Raw genomic sequence first — 17708 nt, 5'->3', positions numbered from 1 at the left:
TATATATATATATATATATATATATATATATATATATATATATATATATATATATATATATATATATATATATATAAATTAATATCATTTATTGTAAGTAAAAGAATACAATTGTTCAAATTAGTTTGCTTTACAAATCCAAAATAGATTTCCAGTTTTTGTGTAGCCTTTCAGCTTCCAATTCACTTTAGTTTTAAGGTAACCTTAATTTGTTTAGGAACTGAAACCTTCTTCTTTTCTTTAATTTTTATTGTTTTTATTTCCGTTGTAAATAAACACTTATTAAAAAAACTTTAAAAGTAATATAATTAAATTATATAAAATGAGTTTACAAAACAATTTCTTGAAAAAAAAAAAAGACAATTTGGTTTGGTGCAGGAAATAGCAGTGTGACTGTTTGCCAGAGGTTAAGACTCGGTGGCTTCTCATTCTTCCAGTGGTTGTTTTTCTAATTGATGGAATTGAAACTTTTTAATGAGATTAAATTGAATTAGTTTATATTTAGCCAGTCCAAAATAAGATATCCCAAGTAATTTATAATACATTATTTTATAAAAATACATTTACAATATAATCTCTTTGTAAGACTATATGCAAGACAATTATAAGATTAATTTCTTGTTTTATGAAACGCATAAAATATATTTTTTTAAATATTTATTGGTTAGATTTTATTTATAATTAAATAAAAAGTGAGCATTTTTCTTGTTGTCAAGATCTTAAAAAAGTTTTTTTCATTTTATGAGATAAATAAATAAAATGATATATCGTTTATTTTTTAATAAGTTTTTTAGCATTCTAAAATGTTTTTATAAGCTAACAAAGTGAGTGAGATAGAATGTCTAACTTTATTGAAAGCTTGCGTTTAAGGTTCTGTTTGTTTTACTATTTGAAGGAACGGATTTAGTTATGAGAAGCTTTAAAATGGATTCTGGAAAAAAGGAATTAACTATGGATTGTGCTAAAGTTATTACCTTAAAAATTACGTAATTTATTTTATAAATAAGTATACGGAAAATTATTAAAATTTAAGCCTTAAATTATACCGTGGTTAAAATTCAAATGAGGTGTGTCTTTTCCTCCGTGCTTCAATGGCGGCGATGAAGATAACACTGACTCCACCTTTGGAAGCAGAAAACGCATTAGAAACGTCGCTGAGGGAAGCTTTTCAGTCTCAGAAAGCATTTCTGAGACCCCCTTTCTCCTTAGCCATTCCAAGCCCCGATCAATACACCCTCCTCAACCGCGCCATCCTTCACGGCGTTTTAACGGAACCCCAATTCGCCAAAACCCACATCAAACACTTGCACGCCATCGTCACCGACGGCTACGCCACCTTCGTCACCCTCCTCCTCGGCCTCGTCAACCACCTTTACCCCAAACTCCTCGCATCCGTCAAAACGCAGCTACTCTGGCTCACCGATCAAACGGTGTGCGTTTTGGGCATCGGCTACGACGCCGTTTTGGTCTCCCTTTTGCGCCAAATCGTCGGTGCCGATTGCAGCGATGGAAACTTGTGGCTCTGCTCCAAGTTGGTCACCCTCTTTCTGGAACAGTGGGACCGCTTATTGGAAGACTCGCCCCACGTTTTGTCGTGCGCTTTGTACACATTTCTTAGGGTTTTAACGGATCATTGTAGGGGTGGTAGCGTTGAAAAGTTGGAGACTTTGAAGCGGTTGGAGATTCATCTGTGCGTGAAGATAATGAGAGAAGAGTTTCACTTGTGTTTGAAAATTGGGAGGGATTTTATTCGCCTGTTGCAGGATTTGGTTCATGTTCCGGAGTTTAGGGCTATGTTGAAAGACATTGTGTTTAATCCGTGTGTGTTTAATGTTGTGGGGTTTCAGTTTAAGGATGTTTCTCAGATTTACTCGAGCAGGACTTCAAGCAGGTATTCTCTGCTGAGGATCAGTCCTGACATGGAGACCCAATTGAGGTTTTTGCTTACAAGCATAAAGTTGGGGCATCAGAAGAGACATCAGGTTTGGTTTGCTAAGAAGTTTTTGAGTGAACCTGATAAAGAGTTTGTTATAATTGATATTGTGAGGTTCATATGCTGTGCGCACCACCCTCCAAATGAGATAATTCAGTCTGATATCGTTCCTAGGTGGGCGCTTATTGGTTGGCTTTTGACCTCTTGTAGGAGGAACGATGTTGTGGCTAATGTGAAACTGGCTTTGTTTTATGACTGGCTCTTTTTTGATGAAAGGGTGGATACCATTATGAACATTGAGCCTGCGATTCTGCTCATGGTGCATTCTATTCCAAAGTATGTTGACATCACTCATGCTCTTCTTGAGTTCTTATTGCATCTTGTGGACAGTTATGATGTAGAAAGGAAGAGTGTGTTGGTTAAAGGTGTGTCATCGGCTTTTCAGTTGCTTGTGCGCAAAGGTGTGATTCGGTCACTTGATGTCTTGATCTCTTGTCCTGTAATTCACCCTGCTTTGAAAGAGAGGTTGAAAAGGTTATTAGCATGTGGAAAGCTTGAAAGCTCTTGAAGGATTCTTCCTAAGATAATTGCTGCTTGGTAGCCAACAGTATTGAGTTTCTTCAAATTGTGTCCTCAATCTGAACCAATGTACATAGACTACAATATGTTTGATAGAAGCATGTACAACAAACAGTATTGAGTATGGTGGGGAGAAATAGGCTGAGGTTCACTTCTGCCAGCCATTACTTGCTTGAGTTTCTCAAAGGACTCTCATCTCCTCATCTGAACAACATTTTATGCCAATTACTGCAATGTTTCTAAGTCATTCTGATGAGAAAAAGTAAACAAGGCCTTAGCGAATAAATAAGCGTAATAGAATGCTTCAAATTCAATGTATAGAGATTGATAAATTCTTTCAATGCATTTTTTAGTGATAAATCTTCTTGCAATATAATTAGGATTTCTTTATCATACTGACTATTTGTTAACTTCTCTACATACTAAATTACTACAAGAATTAAATTGATTTTTTTTTCTAATTTCATCAATAAAACTGTTCTGCAATTTAAGGGATCTTACAGTAATTTCTTAAATCTAATTCTACTTTCTATGAATTATATTATGTATATTTAAAATAATATTTAATATATATATATATATATATATAGATATATATATATAATTTTTATTTTAATGATGGGATTTATAAGATTGTTTTTATAATCTAAAAATATAATTTAATTATAATTTATTATTTTATTTTCAAAATTAAGAGTTATGTACAAAACTCTTAAATTTAAAACTCTTATTATATTTCATTAAGATATATTAATAAGGTTCTCTCTTAAAACCTAAATTTTAAACATAATACTCTAACTTGCACTAAAAATGTTTTAACTAATTTCGTCAACATATTTTATAATGACATCTCAGAATAATTAGTGAAATGCAAAAAAGATTAATAATAATAATAATAATAATAATAATAATAATAATTAAAACAAGAAATGTCATAATTAGTTTTTATAAAAGACGTTGTATATGATACAAGGGTAAAAATTAAATCATTTTAATAATTATTTTATGTGTAACAAATATTGATAATTAATTTTATTTAGATAAATTTGCTGAAAATTAGTTTTAAGATAATTATATTTACATGGATGCAAACATTTCAAAAACAATAAGTTTTATTCAAGAAAAAAGTTCACAAAATACAAAAAAAAAAAAAAAAAAAAAAATCATTCATGTAGTTTATTTTGTAACATTTTGCCTTTCGCAAGTTTTGTGCACTATTTGATGTATAAAACATTTTCTACTTGCCACTAATTACAAATTAGTTGTTTCGTATTTACATTTTATTCAACAAATTTATAAAAATTAGTCGAAACAGAAAACATTAAATAATTGTTTTCTTTATAAAACTCAAAAATTAATAAAAAAAGTGCAACATTTTTCAATTAAATAAAAATAAGACATTTTCAAAAATTAGTTAGCACTTAACTTCTTTAATTTACAAACAACAAATTCATTTAATTAAAAAATGAATCATAGGCAATGTCAACTTCTGCCCATAAAAAACACAATTATAGTGCTTGATGATCAAATATCCAAGTTCATAAAAAACAGTTTCGCATGATGTGTTCATGGAAGACAAGAGAAAATCCTTATATGAAAATATCCACCCGGTGTAGCAAAAGCTAGAGCAGTTCAAAAACAATCTCAATCGCGTACCTTTGACCATCAACAATAGAGTTGGAATTTATTGACAATACAGAGGAGGGTTAATTGTTCTATATGCTTGTAGTACAACTATAAGGTGCCACTCTGTCCAAGTTTAACTTTTGAAACTTCATATCCATATTTATATTTCGAATGTGCAAAATAGAAGTTATTTTAAAAATAACTTCAATTTAGATATAATAGTCAGTTGGACTTTATCTAAACCCCAAAGATATATCTACCCGGTACCTACGGGTGAACAATATTGCTAGGAGTAAAAAATGCTAACAAAGACACTCTATTAGCCCTCGTGTGCCTCACCGATAAGAAAAATGTAATAAAAACAAAAGGAGATGATAGTATTCCTCATGCGATACTTTAAGAATTCTTAATGATAATTCTGGACGCGGTCATTGAGAGCACCTAGAACTTAATCAACCTGCAGGTAAATTGCAAGGACCAAATCAAATAAACAATCATGTGTCACATAACTACAAATAAACATTATTTTGTAACCAAGGGACCAAATCCCGACTAAACACAGACATACTATGTACTTTGTCAAATAAAACCGCGCAAATTTAACCCTTGCACAGCCTATAACCATCGTTTGATCTAAGTACAACCTTTCTCATTCTTATGTATGAAAAACTAACACCCCTCGGATACCAAATGGATTTATTACATTGAAAATCATTTTCAAGAAATGAGAAGGGCAACGAAAAGGGTGAATACGTAATTCCTCATGACTAACTCGTGCTTATATCACAGTGCCAAGAACATATTCACTAATTAATAAGGATTCATCTAGTGCTGAAAACTGACCCGAAACAAAATTTAACGTTGGACCTGATCCAGTGGCTCAATCAGCGTATCTGGGAAGGTGAACAAAGCAGGCCAGAAGCATCTGCCCCAATCACGGCAAGATCACAAACATTACACAGTTGCCCCTCCTGAGTTGGCACAAAACGTGAAGTACAATATGGGCAAGACACATCCTTCTGTCCCCTATAGATTGGCACGTAGGTTGCACCACAAATTACAAATGGGTTACGGAAATCATAGTTCAATTGGGTAGCATCAGTCATGTTTTTTTCAGCAGCTGCTACCACTTGCCTTGCTGCCTTGGCTTGGTTTTCAATGGTAGGATTTGTTTCGAGTAGCCTCCGGGCAAAGTTAGCAGCGGTAGCAAGGTTCTTAGCCTTGAAGCAGACAGTCATTGCATTCTGCAAAGCTAACCTAAGGTGAGGTGTCTGAAGATTGCAGTGTGTGAAATATGCCGCAAGCTCCTGCTGCCGTGCAATATTGTCCTTAACTTCCCTCCTCCTCAGTTCCATCTGCAGACCCAAAACATATTCTTTCACTATGATAATTAGTTCCTTCACATCATCCACTTCCCTCCTTGACTCAACAACAATCAAAGGAATTGTATGAAGAATATTAACAAATGTCCGAAGAGCGTCACTGAATTTTCCGGCAGTAGTTAATTTATAACCAGCTTTAAGTTTTTCATCCAATTGAGACAACTTAAAAGGAAGTGCTGGTGGCCCTCTCACGTTTGCACTAGCTGACTCAGTCCAGCCTCTTTCAACTGCAAGCGATATGACTGGAGCAGAAGAAAATGCCCGCAGATAGGAATGACTGCCAGTATGAAGATCAAGAAACATGGATTTCAAGGGGGCAAAATTCGTTATTCCAAGTTGCCGATTCAGTAACCTCATTGCAGTATCAAAATTTCCAGCAGCTGCGTGATCAGCTGCAAGAGATGACTTCTGAATCCAAATATGACTTACAGGCATGCCAGCTGTTGGGGTCACAAAAACAGAAGATTGTGTACTCATGGAAGCTTTGGGAGTTTCAGCTTCAGGGCCCAGACCTAAATCCTCTAGGTCCCATCCACCCTCTTCATCATTATCTTCAGCTACTTCTCCATCCTCCAAAATCGCAGCAACGTCTCCATTTTGTAAGCCATCTGCATCAACTATGTCAAGCTCCTCACCCCAATCTGCATCAGCAGCCTCATACTCCTCCTCATCAGCAACTCCCCGACTTGTATTGTCTAAAACACCATCAAACATGCCTCGCATGACCCTAAGAAGAGGCCAATCACTTCCACACATGACAGGTGATGGAGGCATCAAGAGAGAAGGAACTTTCCCTGCAGGCAATGATGGAACATTATCTCCCAGTTCAGCAGCAAGACGCTCTGCAACATCATGCAGCCCGTGGACTGAGGCAGTGATGTAAGCAAGAGGCAAATGGCCCACATTCTCCAATATCTTGACACGTTCTCGAACATCACCCATATATAAGGCATTGTGAAACTGGCCCATAACATCATTCTTAACTTCAGCAATTTTCAACATCTTCGATAGTTTCTCCAGGTTACCTGTGACAAGATACAGGAAAGACAATCTCTCAAAATTTTTTGTTCTCTGGTATGCATACTCTACAATACCAGCATTGCCCTGGCGAAGAGCCTCAACCCCCAATCGGTACCAGTGATCTTTCTCGTCAATTGCTGTAGCTGATGCAACTGCAATTTGAATGTTCCCACTCTCTAAAGCCAAATTGAACCGAATTTTCTCATCTTTCACAAAATGCAGTGCAACCTCAGGAAAGCCTTTCTGCTGTAGATAAGCAATCATAGCCTGTCCACAAAGCTGTGAGTTCCTTATCATGTTCATAACATGATCGTATCGTTTCTTCAAGAGGGAAAGCTTAAAAATATACTCAGTTGCATCAATAATTATTGTTCTGTTCTTTCCATCCCTATCCAAGCAAAAGATTGTATTTCCAGAGACCTTTGTGATATAAATTGGAATATCCAGTGTCTTTATTATCCCACTATCCCCATTGGGAAGGCAGTATTTTACATGATTTAGTGTTGTATAAATGAAAACACCATTTTCATCCCAGGCTCCGCTTTTTACACGGATAGTCTCGTGGAGAGTGCATTGGTGCACAAGTTTCTTGCTAGCAATTATAATGGCATGTTTGCTGAGCAAAGCAACATGTTCCATGTCATCAGACCAGACAACATATTTAATAAAAGGAGTCTGTAGTTCACCAAGAACAATTCTTTGCTGAAGGTCAAATATAACAACCCTATCCTCTGACCTACATAGCAAGTTGCCTGTTCCTGCATAGAATATAGCATCAGTGGCAATTGGAAGGACACTCTTTTTCACAATCTCATTCTTCAAATTTTTTATAAGGACTTGATTGCTGCTCTTATCAAGCACAGCAAACCGATTACGGGCAACAAAGACTGCTGAAGCTCCATGACCTCTTTTTGCATCTTGCACATCACCCCTACCGTAGCTGTCCTTTGATATGCAATACAACTCATAAGATCCACCATCTACCTCTGAACACAGAAGGAAAGCATTTTCAGATGGGCTATAGGAAAGAGTTTTTGGGCATTGATTCAAGCTTAAAGTGCCCGGCCTTCGAAAAGGAAGTACTTGTACTTCTCTTTGTGTTGAGAACTCATAGAAACACAAGAACCGATCTTTGGTGTAGAACAATGAATCAGCACTAACTATAAAAGCAGGCCTTTCTCTCTCCAGCTTAAAAACAATCATGCCACTGTCATGACCAGCTGCTAACAGATTCATTTCCGGATGGGCCGCAAGAATCCAAAACCTGTCATGCTCTCGGCGAAATGTTTGAATTCCAGTTCTCTTTGTTGCATCCCATATCCGAATACTTTTATCTTCAGAATTTGACACAATGATATCCTGTTTGGCATGGAACATAACACATGAAACATTATTCATGTGCCCTCTCAAGGTGTCCACCTCCCATGCCTTGGTGTCTGAAAATAAGATATAAATCTTTAATAACATAAACAATACCAACCCAAACACTAGAGGTATATTCTACACTACATCCCACAAAGTTTAAGATTCAAGTATATTCTACACTATATTCCACAATGTTTAAGATTCGAAGAAACAGGGTATACATCTAAGATTTAGTGCCTCTTTGATTCTCTACTCAACTTTTTTTTTAAAAAACTTTTTTCTAAAACAATTCAACACTATCAACAATCAATTTCTCATCCAAAATCTGCTACATTTAACAAACAGAAATGTGCTCGTAGAACAAATACATTGAAATGTACTCAGGGAATAAAAACAAACAAACAAAAAACAGGTTTTGAAAACAGAAAACAAACGGGTTTTAGTTTTCACCTCAACAACTACCGATGTGTTTGGTAATCAGTGCAGAACTCGAGATGGTGGTTTATGGATGTTAAATGATATTTTTGTAGTTAAAATAAGTTGTTCGGTAGTTTTCATTTTTCAGCAAAAATCAAACTCAGATAGGAACAAAAAATGGAGATTCCATATCAAGGACAAAATTCAAAAACACCTTTGAGATGAAAATTCTCAAATACAAGAGCGGGGCTGATTCCTACTTTTAAAAACGAGTTTAGCTTCAAAAACAGAACTAAAATAAGGTTGTTCAATAAACTGATGGTGGTAGCAAGACGTAGCGGAGTGTTGACTAAGATGATGAAAGAAGAAAATGAGAAAATATCTCCCAAATGTTTGTGTTCTGGTCTCAATAACGCTTGAGATTTAAATACATTATAGACTCTGATTAAGATTTTGATTACTGCGTATCGCAGAATTATTCGGGTAATCAGATTTTAAAACCAAAATGAGAAAAGAATCAAACAATCCCTAAATCACTTGCACTCACTCAACCAAACACAATAATCCGAATAGCACCCGCCATCTAATCCTATACAGGAATGCAGTAATTTGAGCACAGTTTAAACCACGAAATTGGAAAGCCAGACACGTGAAAAACTGTAATTTACCATTCATCCTCCAAAGTTTGACTTGGCGGTCATCGGCAGCTGACACAATGAGAGGCAGATTGGGATGGAAGGAGGCCCAATTAACGCCGCGGTCATGGCCTTCCAAAACATACTTAACAACGGCATCCACGCCGCCGAAGAGATCGGTGTTCATCTGACTTAGGCGAAGGATATCGTCCGCGGGGGACGCGGTCTTCCTCTTAAGAGAACTGATGTCCCAGACGCGAACGGTCTGGTCGAGCGAGGCAGACACAACGAGATCTTCTTTGGGATGGAACAAGGCACACATGACGTAGTGATTGTGACCAGTCAAAACGGAGATGCATGTGCGCGATTGCCAGTTCCAGATGCGGATGGTTTGGTCGTCGCTGGCGCTGACAATCCATGGGTTCTCGTGGTGGAACTGGACGGTGCGGATGTAATCAAGGTGTCCGAGGAGAGTGAAGAGGCACCTGTGGAGCTTGTAGTTCCAGACCTTAATCTTGTAATCGTCACCTGCGAGATTAGGGTTAGCGAGGTAGGGATCTGAGGGAAAATGCGCAGATCTGAGAGAGTTAGTTACAGTTACCTCCGGAGACAAAGAGAGGCTGGGAGTGGTGGAAATGGACACCGCGGACGGGGCCGTCGTGCTCGTCGAACTTGTCGATTAGGGTTCCCATGCGGTAGTCCCAAAGCTGGATAACGCCGCTGTGGAGACTGGCAAGGATCCATGGGCGCTTGGGGTGGAAGCTCAAGCCCTTCACTCTGTTACTCTTGGTCTCGAATTTGGTCAACATGTTGGGAAGAGCGTGATGCAGTTAGGGTTTGGTATGGTTGGAAGTGAGATCAGAGAAGAGGAAGAAGAAGAAGAATGAGGGTTTTGGGAATATGAGATTCAGATCTGCGATCCCTCGTCACCCTCGAATCGAGCATATCCCCGTTATAGTAGTAGACTGCCTTCTGATTCCTCACGCTATATATACCTCGCCTCAATTTTGTTTTCTTATTCTTATTCTTCAACGTAATTCATTTCATTCTACTTCCTTTTTCTCAATGACTTCCATTTTCATTTTCATTGAAAGAAAAATAATTTAGCTCTATCCTATCTAAATAAATTATTATATCATTTGTCTTTTTCTTCCTATAATAAATTCTTAATTTTAAATCAATGTTCTAGGCGTAAAACATGGTTGATTTTTATACAATTCATGTTTGGCTAATGTATTTATATGTATAGAAATTAATTACATTTTCATATATGAAGAGTTTAAAGCGCAAATTCACACACGTTAATTTAAGTCAAATCTCACCGTATGGAATCTAGATAAAACTAGGATTAAATATGTTTTTAGTTCCTATACTTTGGGGCGATTTTGTTTTTAGTCCATTTTCAAACTACATAATGAAACGTGTTTGAAACAAGTTAAAAAAAATTGGTAAAAAAGACTAAAACCAGAGTTTTCTAGAGTTGAAGGACTAAATTGTACCCTAGTTTGAAAATGAACTAAAACCAAAATTGCTCCAAAGTATAGGAACTAAAAACATATTTAATCCATAAAACTAATTTAAATATAAATTTAAATCTTATTTAAAAAGTATGCAAATTATATTGGAAAAATCAATTGAATTTTATTTAATTAAAATATATTTTAATTTGGCTTAATTTTTTATTTTTTACACTCATTGTCTTATTTTTGTATTATTGAGCTTATCAACAAACTTTGTCCTCAAGAGACTAAATGAAAAAAAATATATGTTTATGTTGTATCAATGCTTCATAGAACTAAGAATTTTATTGAAGTCAACAAGGTTGACAATGTTAGTGAAACCAACAAGGGACAACAAGATCGACAAGGTCAATAAAACCGAAAGGGTCGATGTGGCAGGGTTATTTTGTACACTTTCATATTTTGTTAACATACATTATTTATGTGCTTTATTGTTATATTTGGACTTCCTCAATATTCACTCCACAGACTCACATTTTTATAATAAAAAAATAATTCAACTATAAAATTAAAAAAATGATTTTTTTTTTGTGTTTTTAAGGTATGTGTACCTGTGTGACCGTTTGCATTGTACTAAACTTAATACCTTTATTTTTCTCAACCATGCGAAAATTACCAAAAACATACAAAAATCTTCACAAACTAAAAACATAAACATTTTTGGCAAATTTTATTGAGAATTACATGACTTCTGATTTTCCATCATGAATGAAGATACATAAAAACAAGGTCAATTTTTGTCAAGTTCACTTCAAAAAAGAAAATCAAATCATTTTTCAAAATCATTTTCGAATAGTTTTTTCATAAAGAACGACTCAATCCTTATTTCTTATCTTGAAAGAGACTAATAAACAAGAGAAAGATCAATTTTTGTCGAATCCAAAAAAACAAAAAATATTTTCTATGGAGTGTTTTCGGAGAAAATTAAACATTTTGAAAGCCATATTAATTTCATATATTTGATTAAAGGTATTATGTTTGGGCACGAGCACTAAAATGCTAATACCTTCCTTGTGTGTAACCTAATCTCGAATCCAAAATAGATTTTTGTAGACTATGTTTTATTTTGTGGTTTTCCATAATTTTTTCTTGAATAAATTATGATGACGACTATAAAACCTCTTTTTAAACTCAATATTTGTATGATTCGTCATCCTGTCGCGTTTTTAGTTGTGACAGACGCCGGTGACTCCAAAAAACAAGAGTCAAGCCATTTAATTAAGTGCAAAAATTTATGTGGCTTTTTTTTTTTCTTTCTCCTTGTGTATTTTTTTTTTATATATTTGGAATAATTGTTGCATATTGAACCCTAAGGTATACGACATGTTATATGTATGTTTGAGACTTTCCTGAATATTTTGTAGGTGCGATTTTGGATAGTCTTAGGTTCCTCCCTCCACACATCATATGTTAGGCTAATGCATTCATTTTGATATTGGAGTCCTATACTTGAGTGTGAGTGAGCCTTAAGTTGTGTAAGTTCAACAATGGTCATGTTAGATCTCGAATATACTTAGTTATTGTGAAGGTTGACTTCGAATCTAGAGTCCATGAGATCATTTAAAGCTACCATAAAATTAACATGTAAAGAATTTGTATACCATAAAAAAAGTTTATCCACACCTTTCAAGGCACAAATGAGAGATTATTTTTTATCACACACACACACACATATATATATATATATATATATATATATAAAGTAGAGCAAAAAAATATATTCATTATAATCTATGTTTTTTGTTATTGAGTCCATATAATCATTTATATCGAATTTTTTTTCATCAAAAATATAAAAATAAATAAGACAAAATAAGTATTATTTGGTCAAATTAGTTAATTGAACAAAACAAGACAAAAATAAGACAAAATGTTTATTATTGATTTTGAAACATTTATTTGATCTACATGAAATTGCTCAAATACATCTTTTCTTTGTCATTTTACATCGTAGTCTTTTTATCCATAAAGAATCATCATACATGAAGACACTATATTAAAATGATAACACGCAAGTCTCTAAGCAACATGACACTAAATAAATAAAATAAAATAAAGGCAAAATAAGGAATAATTTGTTGTAACTCAATTTTATTTTTCTTGTGCATTAAGACAAAAATTATCCTTTGATTCAATTTGAGTCTTAAAAATAAAACAAAATCTTCTTTCAAATTATCTTGAACAAAAATCACCCTAATCCTAAAGGTTGACAGATTCAATCCTTTCATGAAATAGTTAATAAAAAGAAATAAGTATTTGGTCATGAAAAATAAGAAAATCATTCAAATAAAAATTGAAAAAGAAAAAAATGAATGAAGAGAAATCAAATAGGATGCAACATTAATCTGGTACCCTTGTTCCAAAAAACTATCACTGTCATTTTTGGGCATTTGTTGTTTTCTTATACCTCAATACAAGTTTAACAAGGTCCTCGATTGATTGTTATTATCCTTACAAATTTTTAATTTATAAGGAAACACATAACATACTTACAAGTTTGTCCTAAAAATTGTGAAATGAGAGAATTGAAAATTATGAATAAAATTGTTCTAAGATTTTCTTGCAAATAATATGACAATTTTCTTAATGATTAACATGTTTTAATTGTCCCTCAAAAAATATAATCTTTCATTCATCATATCAAGAGAATTTATTCTTTCATTTTCCATGGAATTAATTTGTCACGTATCCTATCTTTGATGTCATTGTGCAAGGTTCGTAAGGACCAACATTCCTTTCATTCTTTCAATTCATTTTTTTTTAAATCTTTGTGTTCAATAATTCATTTTGAGTCAAAACCTTGTCCAACTTTTTCTTACTAGGTTTGATATCTCAATTACTAACCAAAACAAAGATTGTTAGTTCATTTTCCACTCATACATTTCAATCATTCATTTAATTATATTGTGATCATTAGGTGTAACTTTAGAAATCCCCATTACTATTTTTTATCTTGTCGATGTCATTAACTGATCCAAGTCATACATTTTTTTTTTCATTTTAAGGTTCATTCAGGCTCTCATACTAGGGACACATTTTCAAGTCCTTATCTCATTTTCAAACTAATGTTATGTTTTGAGATCCACACTTCATTTTCAAATTGGGACAAATCCATCTTCGTCACTTCATCAATCACCCAATGTTGTAATTTAAACTCTTTCAAAAACCTTGAGCGATTCATGCATGTTATTCAAATAATACTTCAAAACAAATGGTAAACAGAACATTTTTCAATAAATTGACTAGACCAAGGAATTAAAATAAAATAAAAACAATTCCATTCAAATTAATTTATATAAACTTTTGAATAATAAAGAAAAAAATTTACATAAAAAATATAAAAATATATCAATCTTACAATATTGCATTGCATTATTACAAAGATAATAAAGCCCCAACAAATGTTAAAAGAAAAAGGAAAACAAAAAGTATAAAAGTATAGGATGTACTAAAGGTTGTCATTAGAAACTCTATAGACCTACGAAATTCTTATCCCTTATCGACACTTACAAAAGAAAGTGGATTGACAATCAAGATAACATCAACTATTGAGAGATCTCAAGGATTATTATGTAATTATAGATTGTAAATTTAATAAACACAAAAGGAAAAATATATAATGTTTTAATAATTTGTATATCACAAAAAAAACAAAAAATATATGACCTCTATCCTTTTTTTCTTGTTTCTTAGTTTTAATGTTATATTCTTCAAATTTTTGTTCATCCTTTTCTATTATTAAGAAAAAAGGCAGACAATGAAAAAGTGATATGATGTCCGTTTTAATTTTGTAAATTAGTTTTTAAGTTAGTTTAGTTTTCAATGGTTTCTATGTCTAGTTTTGTTTTTGAGAATAGGAGGGATAAATCGATTTCATGGTCCTTACAAGATCTAAGTTCAAATAGTCTAGTTCAGATAAAAATAAATGTTCTTCATTTTTATTTTTTTCTTAATAATCAGGTTACATGTTTTTCATCACTTTTTTTTAATAATCAAGACATGTGACGTTGTTTTTACCCGAATTACTCTTGTACACTTAAAAGAATGGAGATAAACAATAGGTTTTTCAGTCGATAGACTCCATAATAGTGACTATGCAGACATTACATACTAAAAAGACAAACAAAAATAAAGTAAGTAGAAATGAAAACAAAAGGTAAAAAGAATAACATAAAAAGAAAAAAAAAAGGAAATAAAGAATAAAAAGAATAAAATAAAAGAGAAACAAATATGGCTTACAAACTTATAAGCAAAATTGAACTTCGAAGTTTTGACACATTTAGAGAGACTCACTCACAAATCGAGAAGCTCTCAAAACATTCCAAGAAAGACTCACCATGCCCAGATCTCTCAAGAATGCAAAATGTCACACAAAGCGATCAAGTGTTTCTCTTAAAACTAAAAGTCTCACTATGTCACCAGGTCCAATCATCCATACTAGTTACTATCTCAAAAGTGACGATAAAAAAATATTATAAAAATCAAACTTATAGTTTTTCCATTTTTCTTTTATCTCGTGATAATAAAAGTGTTTCGAACACATTCTTAGTTTTTGAAAACTTTTTAGATAAATTTATCTTCTCAAAACAAAATCAAAATACATAATGATAAATATTAAAAAAATAAATAAATTTATAACATTTGTATAAAACTGTTTTTTTGACATTTTTTATATTAGCTATCTTTTTATTGATATGAATGATCTATATATCCATAATAATAAAAATTTAAAAAATAAAAATGAAAATGAGAAAAAGAAACTAAATTCATATTTATTTAACATTTTCATTATTCTTCCCATGATAAAAAAAAAAGAACAGTTTTCAAGTGTATTAAAACTCGTAGCAATTTATTGAACAACATCGAAAATTTTAAAAAATATATTTATTAGAACTCATCTCAGGATAATAAACAATCAACCGTGTTAAGAAATACATAAAAAATACAAGCAAACTAAAATAATAATAAACAAAAATATTTAAAAATATTTTCATTTATAATCTTCACCTTGTCTTTTATAACCATTTTTTTTTTCTAATTTTTCTAACCGTTTCTGATTTTCTTTCTGAAGAATAATTTTGTTTATTTCATAATTTAATCTTATTCACTTTTGACGAGAAAATAAAATCACAACATTTTTCATTTCTTTTTTCTAAAAAGTAGAAGAACATAAAACGATTTGATTTAAACCATTTAGCATTAGGTGTGATTGTTTCCTCCTACATTCTCCTAAATTTGAAAATTTTCACTTTATACTTTCTTCTATTAAATGTCATCGGATGTTCATGTAAGCATACACATTCCTGTTTTATATTATTGTCTTCAGAAAGATACAATTTTGATTTCTAAATATAAATCGTATATTTATTTTGAATTCCACAATCTAAAAGACATTTTTTTCATAAAAAAATAATAATGGATTACACAATTCATATTATATTTTCAGATTTCAAAAAGTGTTTTTAACTAATAAAACTTTTGTAAAATACTGTTATTGGATCTTACTGTCCCATAAATTTTTTAATGAAGCAATATAAAATATATGCCAACAGAAAAAAAAAATCAAACATAATAAATCTTATAGGGTGGTATAGCAGCATACAAAACGTACTGCTATAAATAAGTAAAAGATGAAATAAAGTTAAGTCTTTAATTTTCACTATGGTCATTCTTGTCTTTTACACATCTAGGTGGAAACCATGTGGTGCCAAAAATAATCCCATTACCAAATTGGTAACTCCAGTTTTTGACTCTGAAAATTTCGGGCGTTGACCATCCACCTCCCCATCTCAATCCTTTACCTCTCAATTTTTTTTTCTTTAATTACAAAAATAACCTTTTCTTATTATTTTTTTTTACTTTTTTAACCCTATTTACTAAATAATCCTAACTTTTTACTTTCCACTTCAATCAGATTTTACTTTCGAAGACGCGGTCCCACCTCCTCTTCTCTGATTCTTCTCACCCCTCGCTCCAAGTTCCAAAATTTTGGTGTGTGCGACAGTGCGGCGCGGTGGTTGTTGCTTCGTAGTTTCGTTTCTACCTCTTGGCCTACGAGAGGTTAGTTTCTTTTGCTGAGCATGATATAGGTTGTGTTGATTTCTGCTTCGTTTGTAAATGTATGTAATATAGGGTTTAAGATTGTGTTGATTTCTGCTATGCGTGAGTTTTTTGTTTCCTGTTGATGTTTCTGGGTGGGTAGAAGGAAGAAGACGTCCAGGCCTAAACGGATATCGCACATCCGTCGACGGATATCGACATTCGTTTCAGGGACAAACGTATGTCGACATCCGTTTAGGGCCTGATTTTTTATTTTTAAGTTTTTAGTTTATTTTATAGATAATTAAATTTTAACTTTTTATTTTCAAATAATTTTGTTACGTAATTATTTTGTTTTAATTTTTTTAAAATAGGAGATTGGAATTAAAGTTAACCTATAAAATAAATTTTATTTAAGGATATAATAGGAATATAAAACAAATAGGAATATAAATAAAAAAGAAGGGATAAAATTGGAATGAGGAGGTAGAGAACCAAATACGTGGAGGTGGAGGGATCAATACCCGAAAATCTCATGTAACTTCATAACCTTGGCCCAATAACTACTGGCAAAGCCCATAAACAATCCCTATTCGGTTGTTTCTTCTGCATCTCCCTTTTTCCTTCATGCACTCCCATAAAACTCATAAATCTCAAATGATCATTCTTAAAGTTATAATAAAAAGGTAAATATGAACCTCCACCTTTTAAGGTATTATGAATTATACAAATTGAAAGGTATTTCTAAGTTTGAAAATACTTTTCGAATTATCTAATTAAGAATACATTCAAAAAAATAAATTATAAATTATGTAATCTGGAAAGTATTTTCATTGAGTTATAGATTATACAATCCGAAATATATTTTAAGAAATTAAATTTTGAAATACACATTCTGAAAGAATGCATAAGGTGCATTTTAGTATTTCACATTTTTGGTGGGTGCAGGAAGATATTTGCGGGGTACAGCAAGCAATTGTCCAGTCATGTAATATCAGAAATGTTAGGTCTGGGCCGGGTACCTGAAGGGGTGAAGGAAAGATTGATGAACTATAAAGTAGAGACGTTTTCTTCTTTCATCCTATTATTACTAAGGGCGTTGATCCCTGCACCTCCCCTCTTTGGACCTCCACCTCCCCATCCCATTTTTATCCTTCCTTTTTTTATTTATTTTTTTAATAATTATTTATAT

General features: G+C 32.6%; 2 protein-coding genes across 2 annotated transcripts; one reads left to right on the top strand and one right to left on the bottom strand.

Annotated features, from left to right (window-relative positions):
• Positions 1–1056: 1056 nt before the first annotated feature.
• On the top strand, positions 1057–2826 carry LOC106770605 (integrator complex subunit 3). The gene has a single exon (XM_014656406.2). It carries the CDS (start codon positions 1092–1094, stop codon positions 2499–2501), a length of 1410 nt encoding a protein of 469 aa, XP_014511892.1. The 5' UTR covers positions 1057–1091; the 3' UTR covers positions 2502–2826.
• A 1343-nt stretch (positions 2827–4169) lies between these two features.
• On the bottom strand, positions 4170–10001 carry LOC106771850 (coatomer subunit alpha-2-like). Its single transcript, XM_014657845.2, has 4 exons — positions 9559–10001; positions 8991–9485; positions 4982–7976; positions 4170–4595 (listed from the first exon to the last, which is right to left on the bottom strand). The coding sequence occupies exons 1-3, from the start codon at positions 9764–9766 to the stop codon at positions 5023–5025; spliced, it is 3657 nt and encodes a 1218-aa protein (XP_014513331.1). The 5' UTR covers positions 9767–10001; the 3' UTR covers positions 4170–4595; positions 4982–5022.
• Between the last annotated feature and the right edge of the window lie 7707 nt (positions 10002–17708).

The sequence above is a fragment of the Vigna radiata genome, chromosome 8, assembly GCF_000741045.1.
Source record: "Vigna radiata var. radiata cultivar VC1973A chromosome 8, Vradiata_ver6, whole genome shotgun sequence".
Lineage (NCBI taxonomy): Eukaryota > Viridiplantae > Streptophyta > Magnoliopsida > Fabales > Fabaceae > Vigna > Vigna radiata.
The sequence above is the reverse complement of the archived record's forward strand: the minus strand, read 5'-3'. Positions and strand labels throughout refer to the sequence as shown.

What these genes read in the sequence shown, in the direction of transcription:
- LOC106771850 (XM_014657845.2), bottom strand. Translation starts at nt 9,766, where the DNA reads ATGTTGACCAAATTCGAGACCAAGAGTAACAGAGTGAAGGGCTTGAGC. An exon ending in GCCTCTCTTTGTCTCCGGAG is followed by an intron (nt 9,486 to 9,558) that starts GTAACTGTAACT and finishes CTAATCTCGCAG; the next exon opens with GTGACGATTACAAGATTAAG. An exon ending in CAAACTTTGGAGGATGAATG is followed by an intron (nt 7,977 to 8,990) that starts GTAAATTACAGT and finishes TCTTATTTTCAG; the next exon opens with ACACCAAGGCATGGGAGGTG.
- LOC106770605 (XM_014656406.2), top strand. Translation starts at nt 1,092, where the DNA reads ATGGCGGCGATGAAGATAACACTGACTCCACCTTTGGAAGCAGAAAAC.